The 13894-nt window shown below is 40.4% G+C and overlaps 1 protein-coding gene across 1 annotated transcript; it reads left to right on the plus strand.

Annotated features, from left to right (window-relative positions):
• The first annotated feature begins 395 nt into the window (after positions 1-395).
• Positions 396-1722, plus strand: LOC108137603 (BTB/POZ domain-containing adapter for CUL3-mediated RhoA degradation protein 3). The gene is made up of 2 exons (XM_017259374.2): positions 396-817; positions 875-1722. The coding sequence occupies exons 1-2, from the start codon at positions 649-651 to the stop codon at positions 1597-1599; spliced, it is 894 nt and encodes a 297-aa protein (XP_017114863.1). The 5' UTR covers positions 396-648; the 3' UTR covers positions 1600-1722.
• The last annotated feature ends 12172 nt before the right edge of the window (positions 1723-13894 follow it).

The raw sequence follows: 13894 nt of genomic DNA on the forward strand, positions 1-13894 counted from the left end.
CCCCTCTAGAAATATTTATGGCCGCGGCTCCCATAGAACACCGACAGTTGATTTTTTAGGGAGCCGCTGATCGATTTTTAGTTTTCAGAGATTTAGTCGTTTAGGGATTACACAAAATTTATTTTTGAGCTAAGACAAAAGTAAAAAAATGTTTTCATACAAATCGCGCGAGTTTAAGTAACTTTCGATTTCTCTGCAAATGGCAAGCAAATAGTTGACAATTATTTTCAAAAAAATTTTACATATCAATCAGGCCAAAGTTCTCCCGCATGTTCCTTGATAATCGTTCTACAATTGTCACAAAGTCACCGACGCTAGCTTAACCCACATGAAAACTTTGGTATTTATTTTTTGGTAGGATGGTATTTTATGTCGACCACGGTAGCACTGTTTTATGAAAATTGATTCACTGCTAATCTATTTAGCGAACTGTTGTTTTGTTTAACTTGGTAAAAAGCTTTAGCCAAAATTGATCCATCAACGATTGAAAATGTTACGGGCGTGAGCAACGCCAACGAAAGCGTTTGCCGAAGCTCAGAACAAAAAGGTGTTATTGCCAAAAAAACATCAAGCTCAGGCGAAGGCTTGGGTTGCTGGGGACCCGCGGCAAGAAGCCATCAACTCGTGCTTCTTGCGAAATCGGAAAACATGTTAGGTGATCAGAAAATTTTGCTAAAAGGACATTCTTCACAGTATGTAAAACTAAATGTTGGTGGTCGCTTGTATTATACCACAATTGGAACATTGACTAAAAATAATGACACAATGTTGAGCGCAATGTTTAGTGGTAGAATGGAGGTACTGACTGACTCAGAAGGTTTGTTCTAGTTTATATGTCCAAATATAATAATAATAATAAAAAAAAACATTTTAGGTTGGATTTTAATCGACCGCTGTGGAATTCATTTTGGAATCATTCTTAACTTTTTAAGGGATGGTACTGTTCCGTTGCCCGAAACTAACAAGGAAATCGCTGAATTACTTGCCGAGGCTAAATACTTCTGCATTACAGAGTTGGCAATGTCTTGTGAACGGGCACTATATGCGCACCAAGAACCGAAGCCAATTTGTCGAATTCCACTGATAACTTCACAAAAAGAAGAGCAGCTGTTAATCAGTGTATCTTCAAAGCCTGCTGTTATTCTTGTAGTGCAGCGGCAAAACAACAAGTATTCGTACACAAGTACATCGGATGACAACTTACTAAAAAATATTGAACTCTTTGATAAGCTATCTTTGCGGTTTAATGAACGAATTCTATTCATTAAAGATGTGATTGGGCCAAGTGAAATCTGTTGCTGGTCCTTTTTCGGGCACGGGAAAAAAGTAGCAGAGGTATGTTGCACTTCCATAGTTTATGCAACTGATAGAAAGCATACAAAAGTGGAGTTTCCGGAAGCGCGTATTTACGAAGAAACTCTGCAGGTACTGCTTTATGAAAATCGCAATGCTCCCGATCAAGAGCTCATGCAGGCGACTTCTTCAGCCCGAGTAGGAAGTGTCAGTGGAACCAGTATGCATCAGTATACAAGCGACGAGGAGGAAGAACGCACTGGGCTGGCGCGATTAAGATCTAATAAGCGGAATAATCCATCCTAATTTACGTATAAATTGAAAATTAGTTCGATTTTATTTCTAACGAAATTATACTTATGTATATAGGTAAAAATAATAAGGTAACGATTGTTCGACAAAAAATTATATTTTTAATAAAACTTAAAATTTCTTGTAGTGTGATTTTTTATATATTTTGCAAGTGACTATTAAACAAAAACGATATCGAACATATACACCTCTTAGGGAGGTAAAAAGATCGTGAGAACTTCACCTCCACTGGCTGCTGAAATACTCCTTGCGAGTTCAGCGGCGTTATATGTTGGGAGAACTTATCTCCGTTGCACTTAAGTAGGTAACCATTTAAGTAAAGCCAGCGTTAGCTGGAGTTCAATTTATGCGCTGTGCACGGTTTATTACAAGAAATTCAAACTAAAACTTATCTAAGTGTACGTCAGCTAAGCGCAACCGGCAACCCGACAGCTCGTACAGCAAAGTGCTGACACTAGCAAAAACCGCATAACATTCCATACCGTGCACCAATAGAAACCAACCACGGCCCCTCAAGACGCTTATGCTGAATCTGCATACAAGCACTAGGGTGATCCAGTAATCACCCAAGATCTATATCGACTTATAATTACTCATTAGCAATGTCAACTACTCTTCCCTTAGAAATATGAACGTCCTCGGTCATCTGGAATTTGTCAACTGGAATTTGGATCTTCTGCGCATCTCGTCTCCTCCCCAGCATCAAAATGACTAGGAAGGAGCAGCTGATGAAGAGCCTGGCTCCCACGCCGACTGCTAACCAGGTGTCGGTAGTTCCAGCCGACTTCACTTCCTCCCTAAGCCCTTGGATAACCTCCAAGTTTAGGTTGTTAATTTTTTGAAGAAGTAGCATGCTTAGCGTGGGGTCGTGGTCGATGATGTTAAGTAACGGCGAATCAGCAATGCCCGGAGTTGTTATAGTTGGTTTGAGTATTTGGTGCCATTAATAAAAGCAACTCGATCAAACGTAACGTTGTGTGAGCCGTTGGTGGTTATCTCGGGGCCGTTGTCAGTGCTGACTTTAGCTAGGCACTCGTTTATTATTATTACCCCGCCGTCTACCAATGTAATGGGGCATAAGTAGCTGACCTGCGTCTCGAATAGTACAGTTCTCCCCGCGTGTAGGCCTCGAGCACAAGTATCGTAAGCCGCCAGCTTGCAAAACAATGCGTAAGTTGTTAGTACGCAATCGGTGACTGCTAACACATCGCTGTTGCATTCGGATACTTTGTTCTCCTTTAGTTGCAAAATGGTGTGGTGATGTGATACAGGGAAAATTGTGACCTTTTTACGCGTAGTTTTAATATCAGGGTATGCGATTAGCACATGGATAATAATATCGGTCTGAATGATTTTAATGTTAGACGCCTCTATTATTCTAATAATGGGGACTGGGGTGATCAACAAATAGAAACTTCAAATCTTTTTGATTAAAAATTGCATTACTCATAAGGTCGGTATTGACTTCTAACCATTTTCCCATATGTGATTCTGGGAACAAATAAGACAGCCTACTAGTTTCTTCTATCATCATTAAAAATTCGGACAAATTGCTGGAGTGTCGAAGCAAGTTTCTCTATTCCAAAGAAAGATTACATCTACTGTGTATAAAATGAAGAAGGTATGCTAAAGCGTAGGGTGTATGAAAATAAAGTGGAACAATTGAAAGGTTCTTTTTTTAAGGTTGTCCTTGTGGACAACCCTCTAATAAAGACAGACGTTCCCATGTCTGATGGTACACGCTCTTTTGTGTACAGTGCGGTTAGTTTATTTCCTTACTTTTTCTCCTACCTCAAAATTTCGGTTTTGTCTAGTGGGGTTGCACCTTTCTAGATTGGCTTGTGCATTTTCAATATTGCTTATTATTGCTGCATTTATCGTCATTGGCTGAGTGCAAGGCATACTTGGGCTGCACCCTTGTCACTGGATGTAACGAGCAACGAGCTCAACGGTATCGTCAACCTTTTTATCGATTATAATACACCAAGCTATCTCTGTTAGGGTACTGTGAAATCGCTCTACTTGCTCGTTGGAGCTGCTCTGTAAAGGGGGTGCATTAATAATACCAATGTCATATTGATTTTTCTATAACAAGGTTATGATCTCCGAGTTGAAGGACGCATCATTATCTAAATATATCGTTTTGATATTTGGGAAAAAATGTATTAGTTGTAATATGGGTTTGCGTACATCGACTATGGACCTCGAAGGTAATGGCTGTACTTAAGCGAATTTTAAAAATTTATCTATTCAGGTTAGGAATAACTTCTTAGCCGTAGGGGGTAGGTGTGACACTCAACTCCTGCTTCTTAGGGCATCTGTTGTTCTTCACCTTGGTGCATGTCTTGCAGTTTATGACCACTTCGTTGGTGAGTTTGGACATATTTGGAAAGTAGTAATCCTGCGGGCCTTGCTTAACATTTTCCTAGGCAGCCCTGTGGGCGCGGTTGTGTTCGCATGTAACTACTTCCCTCTGCTCATTTGCATCCGTTATGTCATTCACGAATTTCTTGCAGTGCCAGAACTTGATTGCTGGGAATTCCGTTGGATGCATGCTAGTGTGGGGAGGTCGTAGTAAATAGCGTTAACAATATCTAAGTTAACCAACTCTTTTACTAATCCGAACAGTGAGTCCTTGTCGAAAGCGAGACATGTGTTTGTTAACAGTGCCGTTGTCTCCCTTAAGTATGGATGTAAGTGGTCTAGCTTTGGTAACGAAGTCTTTGACAGAAAAACCTGAGAATAAAAAATTTTTTTGGTTCAGTATACTCCTGGATGGTTTTTACCATTTCCGGGAATGTTTTGGCTCCGTTTGATGTAACAATGAAACCTAGAAATTCAACGCTTTCTTTGAAGAACTTGGATTTGTATGGTCCCACTCTCACCGGCATTTCAGGACTGTGTCAATGTGTCTTACGTGGTCAGCAACATTTTCGTAACAAATTAACACGTCGTCTACATAGACGTAACAAATTTTCCGTGTCTGTTCACGTAGCACATCGACAATCGCCCTTTGGAAAATGCTTTCGGCATTTTTTAGTCCACAGGGTAGACGGCAAAATTCATACTTTCTTCCGTTTATGGAGAAAGCAGTTTTTTCGCGGTCTCTCTGCCAGATAAATCTAGTGGTATCCTGATATTAAATCTAGAGTAGTGAACAATATTTTCCTTTTCTAAGTTCGCTAGAATCATAGGAATACATGGCATAGGATAACGATCTTCTTATTGATATCTGCAACAAGTCCCTTTTTATCAACAACCCATGTTGGGCTGTTTAATGGTGACCTAGAAGGCCGGATAATGCCGTTCTCTAACAGCTATTTGATTTCTGTGTTTACGAAATCTGCTGCTCCCATGGGGTAAGGATATAGTTTGGAATATACGGGTTCGTTAGTCTCCGAATTGTAGCAATGATCGAGGTATTAAAAGGTACTTGTTTCCTCTTAAAGATAATTTTTTTAAATTTTGTTTTCACTGAATTTGGTACTATTAAGTCATCGATATTTGTGAAGTTCACATTATTGCATTCGTGTTATTTGAGCTGATATGTTTCCATACCTGATTACGCTGTTACGTAGATTTTATGCCTTTCCGGCTTGCGTTAGCAAGTGGGAACCTGTGATGGCATCAAACGTGTTATATACGTGGTATATAGTAAAAAAAAAACTTAAGCCTTTAGTCCGAATATGTGCATTAAGCACGTTTCTTTTACCTTACTGGAATGAATGGAAATCACAGTGAATGGGGAGTCGACAAGCATTACGATTAGCTCCTTTAGGGGCTTTACATAACTCTTTGCCGCTCCAGAGTCTATGTATTGTTTATTGTTTCCTTGCCCAAAATTCGTAGGATGTCGAAATTTAGAAGATGATGGATCTATGTCCATTGGTTCCGGGGACTGATTTTGTTTACCCTGATCTACCCAGCTTGGCCTCTCTAGCTAATGCCAGTGCTGCTGGCTGGTCTTTTGGCTGTGCTGGAAACACAACAGCTATTAGTGACTTTTTCAAACCGGAAATAAAGCTCTTTCATCGTCATGTGTCATCACAATTTTGTTTGTTCCGAGGGCCAATTTTCGTTCGACCACATTGTAGTACTGCATAAGGGCTTAGTCGCCCTGACAAACCGATTCAAGTCCCTGCCGTAATAGGCGCAAAGATGTCTTATCTGCGTAGGTGCAGTTTAATCTAGCTAAATTGACTTTAAAATTAAGTATTGTAGGAATGGTCCCTTAATTTGGTTTCTAATAATCGTAACGGCTTGGTAATGCGCACTACTCCCCGAGTACGATTCAAATAATTCATAGGCATCAGTGGCTTTGAGGCCACGTGCTCATCTTGTACGGCAGTAAAATCTGGAATCGACTTCACTATTTGTAAAGGAATATCGCACTGTAGTGCTCAAGGTACTACCGCTACCCTCTGGTAGTATTCTACCTCTGGCGCTACTATACGAAAACTCTGAAGTTGCTGGTTAACGGCACTTAACTGACCCTCGAATTCGGCTCTGATCCTCAGTTCCTGATTAGTTAACGCGGCCTGAATTAATGCCTTTATTTGTGTCGAGTTTATGGCATCTGTGATTTTTTTTGCCTGCGCTCGTGCTGGTTGATATCTACGGGGCTCTCTGCCTAACTCTTCTTCACTATCACTTTGAAATTCACGATTAGTTTCCCTATATGAGTCCGGAAAACTTATAGGTCCACTAACTGGTTGACACTAAACACAAGTTATTGGAAGACCGAATGTTTTAATTCGACAAAAGTAATTTTGTATGTTATATTTGTATTAATAGCCGGGCGCCTCCGAAAAATGTGTATTCAGCGACGGCTGATATTAGCTCGATTTCTTTGTAAGTCACATTTAAGATTACCTTTATTTAAACTGCATATGTTAAGATTTTGGGTAATAATTTTAGGGATGATAACACACAACTTTCCATACACTGCACCAATAGGAACCAGGAACGGCCCCTAAAGACGCTTATGCTGAATCTACATACAAACACTAGGGTGATCTAATAATCACCCAAGATCCATATCGACTCATTAGCATTACATTTAAAATGTTCCCACTTGGCCCGCTTCAGCCAGATATTTGAATTGTTGCCTATCGCAGCGTGTCGAATTGAAACATTCAGTTTGGTTGCAGGCAAATGGAGTATGTTTTCAACCTTTATTAATGGGTCTAGTTTGACCTTGTTGACGCAGCGATACATGTAAGAAACTATTCAAAAAACTCTAATGTATGACGAAAAATTTGAGAAAAGGTAACTTAGTGATGACTTTGCTCCTGTCTTATCCACTGTGTTGCAAAGTAGAGTAGGTTTATTACATTCTTCTATAAGTGGCGAGCAACTAATTTGTTAAGGCGGCCATTTGTCTATTGGCTGCATAAGCAAATGTGGTTCTGATAACCACATATTTAACAGGGTATCATTGGCGCGACATCCACTTGATACAATGTCGAAGTTCTGATACTCTGTTGCCTACATAACATTCCAATCTTGATGCATGCATTTTCATCCACTGGAAAGTCCGATTGAGCAGCACTGCAGCGCAAAGGTATTTAGTAGGTGTATTTTAGTAGGTGCGACCTTAGACTTCGTTCAGTTTAGATGAAACATCGAAACGCTGTCTTGGATGCATCCGAAAAGCCAAGAACCTCCGAAGTCGTCGAGTGAGTAGTATGATCAAATCGTGGTATTTTCAATAGAGCTAGATTATAAGGGGCCTACAAGTATTTCTTTCCAGTTCCCCATCAATGGGAGTATCCCAGTTGGTACCTTGTAGTAAAATCTTAAAACGTATAATGACCGGGCTGATGAGACCTAAAAGACCAAACAAACGAGCGACTACGGACAGCATGGATCGACGCGTGAAAACTTCTAATGGCTGGCAGTTGAATTGAAAAAGACATCGTCTTGTTAGCGCTGAGGCGTAACTTAATCGTGAGACCTCCTGGTCGCAAATGCGACTGCTCACTATCTTAATTTTTGTACAAAAGTCATATTCCCCAAGCTTTCGTACTCCTGCATGAATTGAACATATGCTGCTTTGAGCTGTCGACGCTCTAGTATCTTAAATCTCGTCGGTGCATATCTGTATGAGGTTGCAAGTTTTTCAGAACTCACCTTGAATGGCAACCTTTCCTGTTTCCTTCCATCTTCAATTTGAGTTACTGACTCCCGGAAATGGTCTTCAGCGAGTTCTTCTTGCTGGTGTAAGTTGGTGGAGTTTGCGCGTTGTCTTTAATCTTCCAGAATTGATTTAGTGTTTGCTGAAGTACATCCTCCTGTTGTTTAAAGTGACACCGAAGCACCAACAGTCCAGCTGAATGCTTTGCCGAGCATTATTCGCCGAGCATGAGCTTTACCTTCACGATTCGCATCAAAGAAGCACTCTGTGTTGATTAAAGTCTTAATTTTATTTGACCAAAAAAACTGGGGATCTGTTAGTACGATGTCCGACGGGATGTTCCAGCGGTAACCATCATTATGACTATCTAAGTCGTTAGTTCGAGATTTTAAAGTGGTGGTGACGACAGATCTAACTGGCTGTCTTGCGCCAGAAATCCGCTAACTTCTTGGAACAGCCTTCGTCTCTGCAATCGCTTGGCTGTTTCCCTTTAATGAATTGAGTAGAGCCCGAATAAGATGAAGCTTTCCATGCTTGTCTTTGATTTGAATTGACACGTTTTCGATATATGTTTCTTGTACAAGCAGTTGGTGCAACAACCTGCACTTCTGACGCGTCGTAGCGATGATGGATTGATAGCTCGGTAAAACCCTTGCACCGGCCGACATAACGCCCGTATTAATGACAGTGTATGCAAGCGTCTGCTGTGCTTAAAAAGGATTTTGACGATTGTGATTGTTTGGGCTACAGCGCGTTGCGTGGATCCGGACTTCCAGTTCGTTGGCCTTCCCAAAACTGAAGTCTGCAATTAAGAATACTGCAACAATCATTCAAGTTGCCAATTTCTCGTAGTACTGCTCGTAGTACTGGACCGTAAGAGAGTTCATGATTTCCTTAGCAGTCCCAATGGAAAGTAATGATCCTGATGACAGAAAACTGAGTAGATAATTGAATTTATCTATAGTAGACAAATTCAGATAATTGTGTATCAGATTGAGGAATGAGCTTTTAAACCATTTAAAGCCAGGGTTTTTCCATCGAAATTTGGTAGTTTTAGCTTTGAAAACCTGGTTGTGTGGGTTAATACAATAGCCACGGAAGTGTTGAACTCGTGGTTTGGTTCCCGTCCACTTATGATGTTTTTGACTAGCAGTAATGATGTTATGCTGCCCTTGGCATCTATAAATCGCTCTTCTTGGCCTGCACGTTTATTATCAATGCTATTCAGACTTGCCATTTGTTTCTGAAATTTAGATAATTATCGGTAGTGGCTCTCTAGGATTTGCAGTCTGGACTGAAACTTTAACTTCCCGTGAATATTTGAAATGCGCATGTCACAGTGTGACAAAAAGAATGCCGACTTTACAATATGACAGGCAGCCGGCGCGCTTACGTAAGACCATGGAATTTCGTAGGGAACTAGCGAAGACAGTTTCTCATAAAGGTCAATGACCGAATATCACACTTTTTAGAAATGGCAGTACTATCAAAGATCGCTGGTAACCAAATAAGTGCAGCACTCGACTCGGAAGTCGAGAGATTCGACTGGGAATGCAGACTTATGCACTGATTTGAATTCGACTTCACCATGGAGTGTTCGATCTGTTTGCATTGATCAGAACAGATTTGGAACGGAACGGGTAATTCACCTCTTACTGCTTTTGGCACTAAGACTGCAGATCAAAGAAATAGAGGAAAAAAGAGAACAACTATGAACCGCCGAAATATCCGAGTGACATCGCGCCGTAAAAGTGATCGTGATCCTGGGGAAAAACCTGTAAAGGACTTTCCCAGGACCTTGCGAAAATTTAAAGGTTTATTCAAGTGGATACCAAAAAATGATTAATTCATCTTCGATCTTTGGGTCAAGGATATTTTCGTCCTTATATATAAACCACATGAAATAAATTCAAATATATTAAAAATTACACATTAAAATAAAGTAATGTATGCACTGCAAAATTTAAATAATGACGAGACATACAACCGGTCTCGCAATCGTTGATTTTAACCGACAGATTTCCGAAGTATTTTTACATTCTTGTTTTGAATACCATTCTACACTTAGTCCAGAATGTAATTAATCTCCAGGCCTCTGAAAAAGTGAATACGGTTGGTCGATAAGAAACTCTACGGGTCTGCCAGCAATACACCGTTCGCTACAATGTCTACAATGTCTTTATAAGTGAAACATAATCATGTAACGAGTTGTTTAAATGTTTGCGTGATTATAAGTGAAATGTCAAATAGCGCAATAACAATGCACAAATATATTTGTTCCTTAAAATCTCAAAAGCTTGCAGCCCGTGTTTAAAAAGAGAGTTCTCTACGTTGGACACAAATAAAAAGGGTCAGTGTTTCGAAAGATAAGTTTCAAATAAATATATTTTTATGTTCCCAATTAATATATGTATATATGTGTCCCTAAAAAATATTTGTAAAAATATTTATAGTAAAAACATTATCATACAAGAAAGGAAGCACACTTCGGCAAGCCGAATTTCATGTACCCTTGCAGCAAAAATTAAATATTCTTGAAAACATTAAAATTATAATTTACTTGCGTATATGTCTAAAAACATTGAAGCTGTGATGATGCAGCTCAATTATTCGATAGTTCCTCTGCCAGCAATATGATATCAATTTCCGATTTTTATAAAATTAAAATTTGTAATTTGTATTGTTCCCATGGAAGCTTTATGTTATGTTAAACCGTAATTCTTAAATATTAAATCATTACTATATGTCGAAGAACTAAACAAAATATATAAAAACAGCAGTCTGTCCGACCGTCTATCCGTCCGTTTGATCGCAAGCTAGTCTCTCAGTTTTAAAGCTATCTGCATGAAACTTTCCCAAAAGTTTTCTTTCTATTTGAGGTAGTACATAAGTCGCAACGAGCCGGGTCGGCCAACTATAGCATATAGCTCCAATATGTATATGTTTAAAAACAATTAATTGCGTAAATTTAAAAATATTAAGCCTTTACAATGTCCAAAAGAGTTTAAAAAGAATTTTTAAATTAGAGCAGTTACAATTTTTGTTTAATTTTTTTTTGTATGCCTGCTTTGCCCCCGGCTCATAATGCTTGGTTAACCTCTCGACCTTCTGTATCCTTGGCCAAAAGCCAGCCGAACCTTGAAACTACTCAATATCCTGCCCAGGAAAGGCTTCTGGGATTTATTGATAAGTTAAGGAAGCAGCAAGACAATTCTGCAATGACTCCAGCGGCTGCATTTGACAAACTGTTGGTACGCTCTGATCAAATGATGTCGTAGATGACGATAACGTTGCAAATGCTATCGACGCGTTGCGATGACTAAATACGGGCTAAATAACGTAATTTGGAACGCAACATTGACATTCTACTTATTTCGAAGACACATTTTACCAGCCGTTCTTTTTTCCGTATTTATGGATATGCTGTATACTCCGCAAACCATGATCCGCATCTCTGTGGTGCTGCCATTATCGTTCTCCCTCGACTAGCACCTGAGCGTCATTTGCAAACAGTTGTCATAATTTTGGTCACTGCGCTTGGCAGAATTTTGTTCGGTGCTGTCTACTGTCCTCCTGGTCATTATCATTCTTGGTCAGCTCATGCATATCTTTGCGCATGTTCAATAACCACCTGCCGAAGGCTATTGATTTTGCGGTGTACAGAGGCTTTCCGTGTAGCCACTATGCTATCTTGGAGTGTGAAGATTCGGTGCCCGACTTTCTGCCCTGACTCAGGAGCATCCTGTCTTGCTACCGTGGAAGAAGTTGATTCCTCTTTTGTATATTGGTTTGGTGGAATTTGTCCTCTCGTTCCAGGACAAGATATGGTCCGTCGTTCGGCGATTTTAACGGAGCGTTTGATAAAGACATGTGAGCACGTCAGGACCCTATAAAGTGTTTATATTCTTGATCAGCAACACTAGGAGAGGTGTTTGTTTGTCCGTCTGTCTTTTTATATATACAATTTTTTAGGAAACGTACATATGGCCTGATTGAAAGCTCTTAGCTTATCGCATATCAAAAATCTGTTGATGTATATGCTTTGGGATGCACTGACTTTCTATTACAAAAAAAAAAACGGCAAGCCGAAGTTTATATACCCTTGCAGCTATTACCAAAATTTAAAGAATATTAATTCAATATCTAAATTTCGATTTACACGCGAATATGTCTAGAAGCATTGAAGCTGTTGCGCTGATACGCAGGTTTATAATATTTGCCAAGCCCAGCTTAAATAGTGATAGAATGTAATGGTTTTTAATACATTACAAAAGGTTTATTCGCTTGGTTTTAGATACACGTGTCTCTGGCTTAAGTTGCAGGATAAAAAAAGAGAGAGCGAGAGAAATCGCAAGCGCATCTATGAGTGCGTACTAAATATGTGTTAGACCGAACAATAGATCAGATCGATAACACTTGAACTTAGCGCTAATCTCCTTCAACATTCTCCGCCCCTTGAAAGAACCTAGGGTAATTTCAATAACAATCAGCGGGCTTGTGTCTTCGTGAATAATCACTAGGTGGCCAACTTGTATGTTCGCTTGAGTTTGGGTCCATTAGGTCCGTTTCTGGAGGGAATCAATATAGTCGCCCTACCAGGTGCGCCAGAACTGCTGCTTCAGAAAAGTAATGCGTTGTCATCGTGCTAGACAGTTCAGTTGGGGTGCATTGTCCTTGGATGATAAAACTTTAAGATGCTCATTAGGTGCTGCTGACAGAGAAGCTCCGGTGAGAAGGTGAGCTGGAGTTTGCGCAGAGCCATCGTTGGGGTCGGCAGATAGAGGTGCGATTGGACGCTAATCGCTTCAATTTTAGCAAGCAACGTGAGAAGTTCTTCGTAGGTCAGATGAGCTTATGTGACGTTCTTTACCAAGAGGGTCTTGGCGGATTTGACGGCGGCCTCCCAGAGCCCGCCGAAATGGGGCGCCCTGGGAGGTATAAAGCTGAATTCGAAGCCCTTGCAGGCGTTGTATGATTACAGCATGACGCTTTCCTGACTTGGAAGATGAACCTACGAAGTTTGTTGCATTATCTCATACAATGCGCATAGGTAGTCCACGACGTGCGATTAACCTTCGGATACAAAATAAAAAAGCATTAGTTGTCAATTTAGTTTCCAGCTCTATGTGAATTGCTTTAGAGGTAAAGCTTCTGATTTTATATGATGTCATGAACGGCCCCCAAAAGTCGACTCTTTGTAGCATATAACGTTTAAAAATTGATCATGTCCCGTAACTAGGAATTGACGATCGCCGTGCAGACGATCAAGTGGGAAGCTTCCGATGATTTTGGCATCGACCGTGGCTTGTAGTGAAAGGAATGAGTGCATGACCGTATTACTTCCGCGTAAGGTTTTCAGCGTTGATGACCCAGATTTGGGCCGGCGTGCAAATTTGATCGGTGAAGAAACTCGATGAAAAGCCGTGTGAGTCGGTGCTTGCTGATAGATTGGTTGATGTTTGGCGGCAAATGGTAGACGCGCGTTTGACAATCTTCCGCCGACTCTGACCACGACCAGTGTTGCGTTTCTTGAATGAACTTTACCTTGGCGGTAGAACTCTACCTCTTTGTAACAAACCTATTTCTTGTGCGCTACTATTCGCCAAAACGTGTCAGTAAGCTCGGTCGCTGTACATGTATAATGTTTTGAGAAAGTAATTTCTGATCTAGTGGTACTTGATTAAAAACACGAAAAATGAACGAAAGGAAAACCACAGAATTATTGATAATTTGATCAATGATACTCATTTCAGCAAGTGATTAAACGTGGTGATCAGCGAAGTCTTTGATTGAACATAGAATAAGGGAGCCCTCTCCTGTGGCTGTGATACAGGCTCCTTGAGAATTGGCAAATCGTTTTTCGGAGATCTGAGGAAGGATTGACCGGTGAACCACATGTTTGTAACTCAAAAACGCTGCATCCGCGAGATACTATAGAGATAATGCCACCCGACGTCACAAGCGTAATGTTGAAGCTCATAAATCCTGTGTGATTCCTGTGTTGGCAAAACTGACGGAATGCTTGCGAAGCTATTGCAACAGTCCAGTTTTTGTTGCAGTTTGTACTGGAATTTGCGTTTTGTGGGTGAAACTCTGATTTGCCGATGAGAAAGTGGACCCCGATGACTCCATCGATTTCTGTGCGCACGTACA

The sequence above is a fragment of the Drosophila elegans genome, unplaced genomic scaffold (assembly GCF_018152505.1).
Source record: "Drosophila elegans isolate 14027-0461.03 unplaced genomic scaffold, ASM1815250v1 contig_153, whole genome shotgun sequence".
Taxonomy (NCBI): domain Eukaryota; kingdom Metazoa; phylum Arthropoda; class Insecta; order Diptera; family Drosophilidae; genus Drosophila; species Drosophila elegans.

Excerpts from the sequence above, each read along its gene's own strand:
- LOC108137603 (XM_017259374.2), top strand. The coding sequence starts at position 649 with ATGTTAGGTGATCAGAAAATTTTGCTAAAAGGACATTCTTCACAGTAT. Across the intron at positions 818-874 it reads GGTACTGACTGACTCAGAAG|GTTGGATTTTAATCGACCGC; the intron begins GTTTGTTCTAGT and ends AAAACATTTTAG.